Source organism: Monodon monoceros, unplaced genomic scaffold (assembly GCF_005190385.1).
Source record: "Monodon monoceros isolate NGI ecotype Baffin Bay Population unplaced genomic scaffold, NGI_Narwhal_1 Super_Scaffold_16, whole genome shotgun sequence".
NCBI lineage: Eukaryota > Metazoa > Chordata > Mammalia > Artiodactyla > Monodontidae > Monodon > Monodon monoceros.
Genome location: NW_021703772.1, coordinates 15,505,132 through 15,518,362, shown reverse-complemented (window position 1 = coordinate 15,518,362; position 13,231 = coordinate 15,505,132). Strand labels below are relative to the sequence as shown.

General features: G+C 40.8%; 1 protein-coding gene across 2 annotated transcripts in view; it reads right to left on the bottom strand.

Annotated features, from left to right (window-relative positions):
• FARSB (phenylalanyl-tRNA synthetase subunit beta) overlaps positions 1–2,832 on the bottom strand; it is a 66,062-nt gene extending 63,230 nt beyond the window's left edge. The window contains exons 1-2 of one of the 2 annotated variants that reach the window (XM_029225355.1): positions 2,752–2,821; positions 1,168–1,206 (exon numbers count right to left, since the gene is read on the bottom strand). Coding sequence is in view for 1 of the 2 variants with exons in the window: in XM_029225354.1 (XP_029081187.1) it covers positions 2,752–2,809 (58 nt within the window). In the remaining variant the exon portion in view is untranslated. Of the gene's footprint in view, positions 1–1,167; positions 1,207–2,751 lie in introns of both variants that reach the window. The other variant, XM_029225354.1, reaches the window with a different exon arrangement.
• Positions 2,833–13,231: the final 10,399 nt, after the last annotated feature.

The window sequence follows — 13,231 nt, the reverse complement described above, 5'->3', positions numbered from 1 at the left end:
AACTACCTGCTCTCTTGGACCTCTCACTCTGGGACAAACAAGCCGCCATGTTGCAAGCAGTCCTATGGAGAGGTCCAGGTGGGAGGCACTGAAATCTCTGACCAAAAATCAGCAAGGAACTCAAGTCTGCCAACAAGCACTTGAGTGAACCTGGAATTGGACTCTCCAGCCCCAGTTAGGCCTTGAGATGACTAGAGTCCTGACACTTTTACTACAACCAGGTGAGAGGCAGAACCACCCAGCTAAGCCACTTCCCAATCCTTGAGCCTCAGAAACATGTAACAAATGGCTGTTGTTTTAAGCTGCTAAATTTGGGGGTAATTAATTATGCAGTGATAGACAACTAAATGGTTACGTAACAAACCGAGCAGAATCATTAAAATACACTGAATCCTCTACTGAGTCCTAATTATCATACAATTTGTTTTATGCCTTTCAGCTGTATTTCATGCACTTAATCAACAATGAAATCGTGATCAATGATTCCCTCTAACAAAATGACACACCTAAGTGACTACATCTTCAAGGTTCATGATATACACAGGTGGCTCTAGCCGCATTGCCAGCAATTACACCAAGGCAGAACAGGGCCAGAATTGAAGAACAGTGAAAACAAACCAGTTAACAAAAAAACGAGTGGCAAGAGGAAACATCTGAGCAGAAAGCCGATAAAAAAGGTAGACTAAGGAGACAAAACTGCCCCAGAGGAGCAAAATGAACAGAATCAAAGCAGCCTGAAAAATATCCTTTGCTTATCTTTGATAAGCAAATAAGTGGTGAAAGGCAATGACTGATGACACAATGGAATTTAGGACAAAAAGAAAGCCCTAGAGGGACTGAAAGCAAAAGAGGGAATGGGGATAGAAAAGAGTGAATGAGACATTACCTGAAAACACGGAAAAAAGAGGAAGACAGAAAAGGGGGGAGGGGGTAAGAAACAAGGCGGATCCACACTGCTTGCAAATGAGATGCTTTGCCAAACATGTTTTTCCAACTTTGACCTCAACCTAATTTACATTTAAAAGATTTCAAGAAAGAACATGTGAAATATAAACTAATGATAAGCATTATTTCTGACCCATCTGACGTACACCTCAACATCAATCTTCCTGACTGAAATTTTAATGAGTCAGTAGTCCACAGGTAATTATGGATAATCAAGCTTACCTGATCTCTCTCAATATGGAAAAGAACGGGAAGAGGCATCTAGAGAATATATTAAAACATCAGATGACAGTAAACAGGTTATAAATCATCATTTTTTAAAACCTGACTTATTTCTTACTTTCCCAGATATGGATACACAGGTGGGAACTGATCACAGATGTACTGAACAAATTTTTGCTACACACCATCTTGTGTAATTCAGGTATATCATACACAATTAGTGAGAAGATGGTTTAGAAGGATGGATAAGAAATATAAAAAACCATAGTATGAAATAAAAAGTATAGGGAATCAGAGCCCTGTTTAGAGGACAAGAGTATTACCTCTATTTTCAGGGACTTAGGGCAGAACCCTAGGGAGAATAACACTTTAAGAATACAACTGACCCTTGAACAAGGCAGGGATCAGGGGTTCCCAGCCCTCCACCAAGTCCATAATCTCTGTAACTTACAGTTGGCCCTCCTGGGTTCCGCACGGGAGGATTCAACAACCATGGATTATGCAGTAGCTTAGTATTTACTGTTGAAAATAATTCCTTCTATAAATGGACCCACCCAGTTCAAACCTGGATTGTTCAAGGGTCAACTGCACATAGTATCTAAAAATGCACCTTAAGAAACGTTTTAAAAAGCTAATTTTATTTTCACAGTAATATCTTACTGTAGGAAGCAGTATCTGTCAAACCGACTAGGCCTTTGTTATATTGAGCCCTAAAACCAAAAACAGCTCTCACAAACCAATTATCACTGCTGTCACACAAGCTGATGATATGGGACATGGCAGATGTCACTTCAACTGCTACATGTATAGGGTAACTGATAATCGTACTTAATATTTCTCCCTTTTTCTTTTAATGGTAGTGTTTTTAAAACTGAAGAGATGAAGCGTAGCCTGAAGACTAAGCCCACCAAGTAAAGACTCCTTGTCACTCTGGGCTCAGCCCACGTTACCACCCTATCTAATGCTGTTCTTAGCACAATATCTTTTTTGTTTCCCTGCTAGCACTTAACATTATCCGAAATCATCTTAGTAATATGCTGGTTTTATTATCTGTCTGCTTCATCAGAATGTGAACGTGGACCTTATGTACCCTGTGCACCGCTGTGTTCCCAAAGTACTTAGAACAGTGCCTGGCACATAACAGGCGCTCAGTAAACGTAAATAAAAGTAAAACTAGGAAAGAAGGCCGCCCCCCCCCCACACACCCTGTTGCTCACAAATGGAGTTCCCACAGCGCCCTTCTTATTGCACTTAATGAACTACACTCGGGAGGCAACCCGGAGCTTCATTCCTATTCTATCCCCTGGCATCAGACACGCAGCAGGCGCTCGATATCGCTGAATGAAATGACACAGTGAGCCCAGCACGTGCCGGTGATGCAACGGCACCCGCGGAGACACGGGTGTCCAGAGGCTACATCGGCCCAGCAGGGCCGCCAGGGACTCTATGCCCTCTCTATCCAGAACTCGAACGCCCAAGGCCAAAACCTGCGGGGCAGTATGAACGTTGCCAAGATGCCTTTTTGCAGGGGGTCCCAGCCTCTGAGGAGAGGCGCAGAGCCCAGGCTGTGGGACGTGTACTCACTGTAGGTCCGGCCCAGAGCTCGGAAGAGCAAATCGCGCTTCAGGCTGACAGTCGGCATGGCGAGTCCGGCCCACTGCGCCTGCGCGGCGAGCTGGCCTCGGCGCGGCGAGCTGGCCGGGGCTTGGCGACCGAGGTGTGTAGGACCCGGCCCCTTTCGTCGGGCTGTCTTGAATAGCGCCAGTCTTCTTCCAAAAGCTCCGCCTCTCTTTTCTCATCTGAAAGCAGGTAAATTGCCACCACTAACCTCAGTAAATCTAGTTTCGTTGGGTGAATAAATTATAGGCTGAAAAGGGAGACAGGATCGGATAAAATGGGCTAGGATTTGATGGGCAATAAAATGAACAGCCCGCGAAAGCCCTCACGCCTCCAACACACTACGGACGGAGAACGCCAAGCTGGGGGGCGGGGCGAAGGGAGAGTGCGTATGGGGACGGGACCTCGTGGTGGAGAATCAATCCACCTGGGAGGGGGTGAGCCTGTGAGTAGGCGGGGTCTGAGGCGGCCTGGAGAGAAGGATGTGCAAAACCAAGTAGTGGGAGCAAGAGAAACTGTTAGTAGATCTGCTTTTATCTCATTCCTCGATCTCCTGCACCCTGCTACGTGTTACAACTGTGCTTTTTTGAACCTTACATCAGCACTATTAGGGAGGCTTCCTTAGAAACGTCTTTTTAAAAGAGGAAACAGACTGACATTTACTCGTTGTTCTGTACGGGCAGATGCTGGGCTCAATCCTCTGCCAGCCTTAGCAGATCTCCTTCTAACAACCCTCAGTGTAATAGGCAGAATAACAACCCACAAATATATCAAGCCCTAATCCCCAGAACCTGTAAATGTTACCTTAAATGGAAACAGTCTTTTCAGATTAAGTTAAAGATTTCCAGATGGAGCGACTCTTCTGGATTATCAAAATGGGCCACTAATATGTATAAAATGGATAACTAATAAGAACCTGCTGTATAAAATAAATAAATAAAATTCAAAAAATAAATAAAATTAAAAAAAATAAAACTACCAATTCAAAAAAAAAGGGGGAGGCCTAAATGCAATCACATGTATCTTTATAAGAGGAAGTTAGAGGGAGATTTTAGAAAAACAGAAGAGGGAAGGCAGTGTAACCACTGGAGCAGAGATTGGAGTGATGCAGCCACAAACCAAGGAATGCCATCAACCACCAGAAACTGCAGAGGCAAGGAAGGATTCTCTCCTAGCCTTCTAGAGCAGTCCTGTCGTGTCTCTGGATACACTGCCTTGAGCTCAGTGAAACTGATTTTGGACTTCTGACCCCAGGAGCTGTGAGAGAATAAATTTCATTGTTTTAAGCCACCAAGTTCGTGGAAATGTTACAGCAGCCATGGGGGACTAATACACCAGGATAGGTGCTACCATTATTCTCATTTTACAAATGGTAAAACTGAGGCCCACTCTGAGTCACCCAACTCAGAAGGCAGAGCTGACACAGTTCCATGAGGGAGCGTTGCCCTTATCCTCTCTATACTGTACAGTAAGGGCCCCAAGGCCATTCAGGTGAGGGGACATAAGCTGGGAGGGATTTAGGTCTCTCTGACTGCCATTCAAGCAGTTTTTTACTATATTAACTTCCCTCTGTAGTTGCAGGCAATCCCTCCCCAGTATGCAACATAATAGACTGGCAGAGGCCACGTCAATGGCAAATATCTGCAATGCCAAATAAAATTCTCTGCTCTCAAACTGGTACTCAGGGAAAAATGAATCAATGCATAAAGGACTTCCTGAATTATTGCATGCTGACCTTCTCTCCTTTGGGCACCCCAAGATGTTCTGTGGCCTTTAACCTCAGTTTCCTTACCTGTAAAGTAGAGATGATAATAATGTACATCTTAGAGAATTACTGTAAGGATTAGAAATAATACTCATAAATGACAATCATAGTTCTTGTGTCTTAAGTCCTGGAAATTGGGCATTGTCATTATTGTTATCTTCCTAGTCAGTTTCTTGCTATTCTCAGACTACCCAGAGGCATTCTGTTCCCATCTCCCAAATGCCACAACTCACCCATCCTGCTTTGTATCCTTGCTCACGCACAGGTACCCTGTGCCTTCTCTATGACTAGCTAAACTGTTAGGATAATCTAATGGAAAAGGGAAAACTAGGCCACAAGTACTCATCACAAATGGCATTGGCTGACAGATAAGGAAGATATTTGGAAAATGTTGAAATAGTATATCACAAAATGTAGATATGTGCTTCTCTTGTCTAATTTTAGAGCCAGCCTGAGAGCAGGAATGAGATGGCAGCATTTCCTAGAACTGAAAGACGGGCTGGCCAATAAACATGAAAAAAGCTCTCCATACATTAGAAATTAGGAAGATGCAAATTTAAATTATAATGAAATACATTTTTATACCCACCAGATTGGTAAAAATGTGAAAGTCTGACAAAACCAGATGTTGGCAAGAACTTGGCAGTATAAATTGATACAACCAATTTGGAAAATTATGGCCTTACCTACCTAGAAAGGCAGAGCATGTGTGTAACCTACTACCCAGCAATTAGGAACCCAGGAATACTCCCCAGAGAAACTCTTACCCATGTGCACTGGAAGACCAAATAAGAATGTTCTGTTACAATGTTCATTATAACAAAAAAGTGGAAACATCCCAATGTCTATCAATACTAAAACATGTAAACAATTATAAATTCATACAATGAAGCACCATACAGCTATGAGAATGAATGAACTACAGCTGCATGTATAAACTTGGACAAAAAAATAAATAAACCACAAAAGTATATATACAGTATGGTGCGATTTATATAAAAATGAAAAATAGGATAACCTAAAGAGTATATTATTTAGGCATACATAAATAGATGGTGAAACTAAAGGAAAAGGAATGAGAAACACAAAATCTGAGACTAGTCAGTTCTAAGTGGGATAGAAGGGACGAAGCCTAGGGGGTTGAGATACCCAAAGGGTTTCAAAAATATTGGTAGTGTTCTGCTTTATCTAGTATACCTTTAAGGAAGTTAAGATGAAGATTGAGGAACAAGAGATAAATGTGGCCCTCTTTTTGCGGGGTGAAGGAGACAAACGCTTGGTGGCCTATACCTGAGTAGAAACACAATCGGAATACTTCACATTTGATTTTGTTTTAAGTTTGTTTTTTTCAGAAGGGGCATTTTTAAGAGTTTTATTTAAATTAGAGTCTAATTTATGATTATTTTTCTTTATAGATTCTGGGTTTTATGTTATGTTTTAATAGGTCTTTCACCACGCCAAGTTATTATTTTTTTAAATCACATATACTTCTTAGAGGACTTGAATGGATTCTTTTTTTTCTCTCCATTTAAATCTCAGATCATTCTGAAATTTGTTTTGGTTTTGAAAGATGGTGAATTAACCAGCTTTATTTTGTTTTCAAACAGCTCTCTAGTGAGCCCAACAAAATTTATAAAATAAACTTCTTTTTCCCCAGAGCTTTGAAATACCTTCTTTAGCACATATTAAATTTCCATATATATTTGGGTATATTGCTGAACTATCCATTCCATTGATAGTACAAAGCTATTTTAATTATTATAGCTTTATAATACATTTTAATATTTGAAAGTGTTCAATGCTTTTTTTCAAAAATTTCCTGACTATTCTCTCATGTTACTTTTTCTACATGAGCTTTGAATTCTGTCAAGTTCTGCAAAACATTCTTTTGATGTTTTACTAGGAATCAAATGTAATTTATGGGTTAATTTAGGAATTTTTCTATCCAAGATCCGCGGCCTCCATGCAAGTTTTTGAACATGTCAGGCAGTGGTCCACCTTAGATCCAGCAGTTTCCTCTGTTACAATGTTTTTGCCCCCAGACTCCTGCAGGGCCAGCTCCAACAAGTCTTCTCAGAAAGAAGTATCCCTGACTATACTATTCATTATGGTTATTAGATATAAATGTCTTTCCCTGATAAAACATAAATTTCATGGAGCAGAGACTTTTGTGTACTAATATACGCCAAGAGCCTTAAACAGTGACTGGCACAGAGCAGACCCTAGATAAATATTTGAAGTTTTCTTTTAATGATAGGAATATCATATATTTATATAATTAATAATATATTATTATATATTATATGTATTATCTTTTCTTTTTTAAAATAGATACTTCAATAGAAAAAAATGGGCAAAGAATAGTAACAAACAATTCAACCAATAGAAACAAAAAACAAAAAGTGAGGAGGGGAGGAGAAATGCAAATTAAAACAACAGTGAAAGCAGGGATATTTTCTCCAAGGAGACTGGCAAAGATTAAAGAAATAAATGATCCGCCCTCGTGCTGGCAAAGATTTGGAAAGCTGCCACTCATAGGCACACCTGTCAGGAATATAAACAGTAGCTTGACAATAAGAATCAAACTTTTAGATATTTATCCTCTTTGATCCTGAAATTCCACTCTTGGGATTATTCTAAGGAAGTAATCAAGGAAGTATTCTGTTTGTAATACAGAAAATTTGGAAACAACCTAAATGTACAACAATGTGATACCTCCATACAATAGAATACCATGCCAAATTAAAAATGATACTAAAATTTTTAACATGAAGAAACGTCTACAACATATTACATGAAAATCAGTTACTAAACAATATACTTAAAATGATTTTTTTAAATGCATGTATGTATGTGAGTGTGAAAAAAACTAAAACGGCTAGTATGGTATACACCAAAGTGCTAAGTGGTTATCTTTGGGTGGTGAGATAATTTTTGTCATTGTACCTTCTGTATTTTACAGAATTGTGACTAACAGGATTATTTCTATTGTGAGGAAAAACCAATCGTGTTTGGTTCTTCTCCTTGCCTAATCAAACGTTGGTAGACAACCTCACTCTTTCATCACCACATAGGTTGTGTAGACCTGTGGGATCATGTTTGCTTTTGTCTGTAAAACACGTAACACAGAGAAAGTTTCTGAAATGATTGGGCCTCTTTCCTGTAATGCTTGTGGGTTAGGCAACAGTTGAGAAAGAGATATTGTCAGATCTGAAATTCTTCCTACATAGATCCGGAAAATACAATGCTGTGTTTGATGACATCTCACACTAGAGCAACAGATAGTGGCAGCCTGGTCCATCAACAGATGAATGGATAAAGAAGATGTGAGATTGAGATACACACACACACATACACACACACACACACACACACAATGGAATACTACTCAGCCATTAAAGCAATGAAATTTTGCCATTTGCAACAACACAGATGAACTTGGAAGGTATTATGCTGTCAGACAAAGACTGTATATCACTTATATGTGGAATCTAAAAATTAAAACAAGTGGGTAGACCTTCAAAATGGCGGGAGTAAGACATGTAGATCACATTCCTCCCCACAAATACATCAGAAATACATCTACTTGTGGCACAACTCCTACAGAACACGTACTGAACGCTGGCAGAAGACCTCAGGCCTCCCAAAAGTCTAGAAACTCCCCACGTACCTGGGTAGGGCAAAAGAAAAAAGAAAAAAACAGAGACAAAAGAGTAGGGACGGGACTTGCACCAGTGGGAGGGAGCTGTGAAGGAGGAAAGGTTTCCACACACTAGGAGCCCCTTTGCGGGCGGAGACTGCGGGTGGCGGAGAGGGGAAAGCTTCGGAGCCACGGAGGAGAGCACAGCAACAGGGGTGCGGAGGGCAAGGCGGAGAGATTCCCGCACAGAGGATCGCTGCCGACCGGCACTCACCAGCCCGAGAGGCTTGTCTGCGCACCCGGGGCTGGGGGCTGAGGCTCGGGCTTCACTCAGAGCGCAGGGAGAGAACTGGGGTTGGCGGCGTGAACGCAGCCTGCAGGGGTTAGTGCACCACAGCTAGCCGGGAGGGAGTCCGGGGAAAAGTCTGACCTGCCGAAGAGGCAAGAGACTTTGTCTTCCCTCTTTGTTTCCTGGTGCGCGAGGAGAGGGGGTTAAGAGCGCTGCTTAAAGGAGCTCCAGAGACGGGCGCAAGCCGCGGCTAAAAGCGCGGACCCCAGAGACGGGCATGAGACGCTAAGGCTGCTGCTGCCGCCACCAAGAAGTCTGTGTGCGAGCACAGGTCACTATCCACACCCCCTTCCGGGGAGCCTGTGCAGCCCGCCACTGCCAGGGTCCCGGGATCCAGGGACAACTTCCCCGGGAGAACGCACGGCGCGCCTCAGGCTGGTGCACCTCACGCTGGCCTCTGCCGCCGCAGGCCGGCCCCACACTCCGTTCCCCTCCCTCCCCCCGGCCTCAGTGAGCCAGAGCCCCCGAATCAGCGGCTCCTTTAACCCCGTCCTGTCTGAGCGAAGAACAGACGCCCTCCGGTGACCTACACGCAGAGGCGGGGCCAAATCCAAAGCTGAGCCCCTGGGAGCTGTGCGAACAAAGAAGAGAAAGGGAAATCTCCCCCAGCAGCCTCAGGAGCAGCGGATTAAATCTCCACAATCCACTTGAGGTACCCAGCATCTCTGGAATACCTGAATAGACAACAAAGCATCCCAGAACTGAGGAGGTGGACTTTGGGAGCAAAGATATATTAATTTTTTCCTTTTTCTCTTTTTGTGAGTGTGTATGTGTATGCTTCTTTGTGAGATTTTATCTGTATAGCTTTGCTTTTTACCACTTGTCCCAGGGTCCTGTCTGTTTTTTTTGTTTTTTTGTTTTTTGGTGGTTTTGTTTTTTTGTATAGTTTGTAGCGCTTGTTATCATAGGTGGATTTGTTTGTTTTTTGGTTTGTTTACTCTCTTCTTTCTTTTTAAATAACTTTTCAATTTTTAAAAATTTATTACATAGTTTTTATTTTAATAACTTTATTTTATATTATTTTATTTTACTTATTTTTTCTCCCTTTTCTTATGAGCCGTGTGGCTGACAGGGTCTTGGTGGTCCAGTCGGGTGTCAGGCCTGTGCCTCTGAGGTGGAAGAACCCAGTTCAGGACATTGGTCCACCAGAGACCACCCAGCCCCACGTAATATCAAACAGTGAAAGCTCTCCCAGAGATTGCCATCTTAACGCTAAGACCCAGCTCCACCCAATGACCAGCAAGCTACAGTGCTGGACACCCCCTGACAAACAACTAGCAAGACAGGAAGGAACACAGCCCCACCCGTTAGCAGAGAGGCTGCCTAAAATCATAATAAGGTTATAGACACCCCAAAACACACCACCGGACGTGGTCCTACCCACCAGAAACACAAGATCCAGCCTCATCCACCAGAACACAGGCACTAGTCCTCTCCACCAGGAAGCCTACACAACCTACTGAACCAACCTTAGCCACTAGGGGCAGACACCAAAAACAATGGGAACTGTGAACCTGCAGCCTGCGAAAAGGAGACCCCAAACACAGTAAGTTAAGCAAAATGAGAAGACACAGAAACACACAGCAGATGAAGGAGCAAGGTAAAAATGCACCAGACCAAACAAATGAAGAGGAAATAGGCAGTCTACCTGAAAAAGAATTCAGAGTAATGATAGTAAAGATGATCTGAAATCTTGGAAATTGAATGCAGAAAATACAAGAATTGTTTAACAAGGACCTAGAAGAACTAAAGAGCAAACAAACAATGATGAACAACGCAATAAATGAAATTAAAAATTCTCTAGAAGGAATCAATAGCAGAATAACTGAGACAGAAGAACGGATAAGTGACGTGGAAGATAAAAGAGTGGAAATAACTACCGCAGAGCAGAATAAAGAAAAAAGAATGAAAAGAATTGAGGACAGTCTCAGAGACCTCTGGGACAACATTAAAATTATAATTATAATTCGAATTATAGGGGTCCCAGAAAAAGAAGAGAAAAAAAAGGACTGAGAAAATATTTGAAGAGATTATAGTTGAAAACTTCCCTTACATGGGAAAGGAAAGAGTCAATCAAGTCCAGGAAGCACAGAGAGTCCCATACAGGATAAATCCAAGCAGAAACACGCCAAGACACATATTAACCAAACTATCAAAAATTAAATACAAAGAAAAAATATTAAAAGCAGCAAGGGAAAAGCAACAACTAACATACAAGGGAATCCCCATAAGGTTAACAGCTGATCATTCAGCAGAAGCTCTGCAAGCCAGAAGGGAGTGTCAGGACATATTTAAAGTAATGAAAGGGAAAAACCTACAACCACGATTACTCTACCCAGCAAGGATCTCATTCAGATTCGATGGAGAAATTAAAACTCTTACAGACAAGCAAAAGCTAAGAGAATTCAGCAGGACCAAACCAGCTTTACAACAAATGCTAAAGGAACTTCTCTAGGCAGGAAACACAAGAGAAGGAAAAGACCTACAATAACAAACCCAAAACAATTAAGAAAATGGTAAGAGGAACCTTCATATCAATAATTACCTTAAATGTAAATGGATTAAATGCTCCAACCAAAAGACATAGACTGACTGAATGGATACAAAAGCAAGACCCATATATATGCTGTCTACAAGAGACCCACTTCAGACCTAGGGACACGTACAGACTGAAAGTGAGGGAATGGAAAAAGATATTCCATGCAAATGGGAATCAAAAGAAAGCTGGAATAGCAATTCTCATATCAGATAAAATAGACTTTAAAATAAAGACTATTACAAGAGACAAAGAGGACACTACATAATGATCAAGGGATCAATCCAAGAAGAAGATATAACAATGGTAAATAATTATGCACCCAACATGGGAGCACCTAAATACATAAGGCAAATACTAACAGCCATAAAAGGGGAAATCGACAGTAACACAATCATAGTACGGGACTTTAACACTCCACTTTCACCAATGGACAGATCATCCAAAATAAAAATAAATAAGGAAACGCAAGCTTTAAATGATACATTAAGCAAGATGGACTTAATTGATATTTATAGGACATTCCATCCAAAAACAACAAAATATACTTTCTTCTCAAGTGCTCATGGAACATCCTCCAGGATAGATCATATCTTGGGTCACAAATCAACCCTTAGTAAATTTAAGAAAATTGAAATCATATCAAGTATCTTTTCCAACCACAACACTATAAGACTAGATATAAGTTACAGGAAAATGTGTAAAAAATTCAAACACATGGAAGCTAAACAATACAATACTTAACCAAGAGATCACTGAAGAAATCAAAGAGGAAATCAAATAATACCTATAAACAAATGATAATGAAAACACAATGAACCAAAACCTATGGGATGCAGCAAAATACGTTCTAAGAGGGAAGTTTATAGCTATACAAACCTACCTCAAGAAATAAGAAACATATCCAATAAACAACCTCACCTTACACCTAAAACAATTAGAGAAAGAAGAACAAAAAAACCCCAAAGTTAGCAGAAGGAAAGAAATCATAAAGATCAGATCAGAAACAAATGAGAAAGAAATGAAGGAAACGATAGCAAAGATCAATAAAACTAAAAGCTGGTTCTTTGAGAAGATAAACAAAATTGACAAACCATTAGCCAGACTCATCAAGAGAAAAAGGGAGAAGACTCAAATCAATAGAATTAGAAATGAAAAAGGAGAAGTAACAACTGACACTGCAGAAATATAAAGGATCATGAGAGATTACTACAAGCAACTATATGCCAATAAAATGGACAAGCTGGAAGAAATGGACAAATTCTTAGAAAAGCACAACCTTCTGAGAATGAACCAGGAAAAAATAGAAGATATAAACAGACGAATCACAAGCACTGAAAAGGAAGGATTAAAAACCTTCCAACAAACAAAAGCCCAGGGCCAGATGGCTTCACAGGAGAATTCTATCAAACATTTAGAGAAGAGCTAACACCTATCCTTCTCAAACTCTTCCAAAATATAGCAGAGGGAGGAACACTCCCAAACTCGTTCTGTGACACCACCATCACCCTGATACCAAAACCAGGCAAAGATGTCACAAAGAAAGAAAACTACAGGCCAATATCACTGATGAACATAGATGCAAAAATCCTCAACAAAATAGTAGCAAACAGAATCCACCAGCACATTAAAAGGATCCTACACCATGATCAAGTGGGATTTATCCCAGGAATGCAAGGATTCTTCAATATACACAAATCAATCAATGTGATACACCGTATTAACAAACTGAAGAAGAAAAACCATATGATCATCTCAAAAGATGCAGAAAAAGCTTTTGACAAATTCAGCACCCATTTATGATAAAAACCCTCCAGAAAGTAGGCATAGAGGGAACATACCTCAACATAATAAAGGCCATGTGTGACAAACCCACAGCCAACATTGTTCTCAATGGTGAAAAACTGAAACCATTTCCACTAAGATCAGGAACAAGACAAGGTTGCCCACTCTCAACACTAGTATTCAACATAGTTTTGGAAGTTTTAGCCACAGCAATCAGAGAAGAAAAAGAAATAAAAGGAATCCAAATCGGAAAAGAAGAAGTAAAGCTGTCACTGTTTGCAGATGACATGATACTATACATAGAGAATCCCAAAGATGCTACCAGAAAACTACTAGAGCTAATCAATGAATTTGGTAAAGTAGTGGGATACA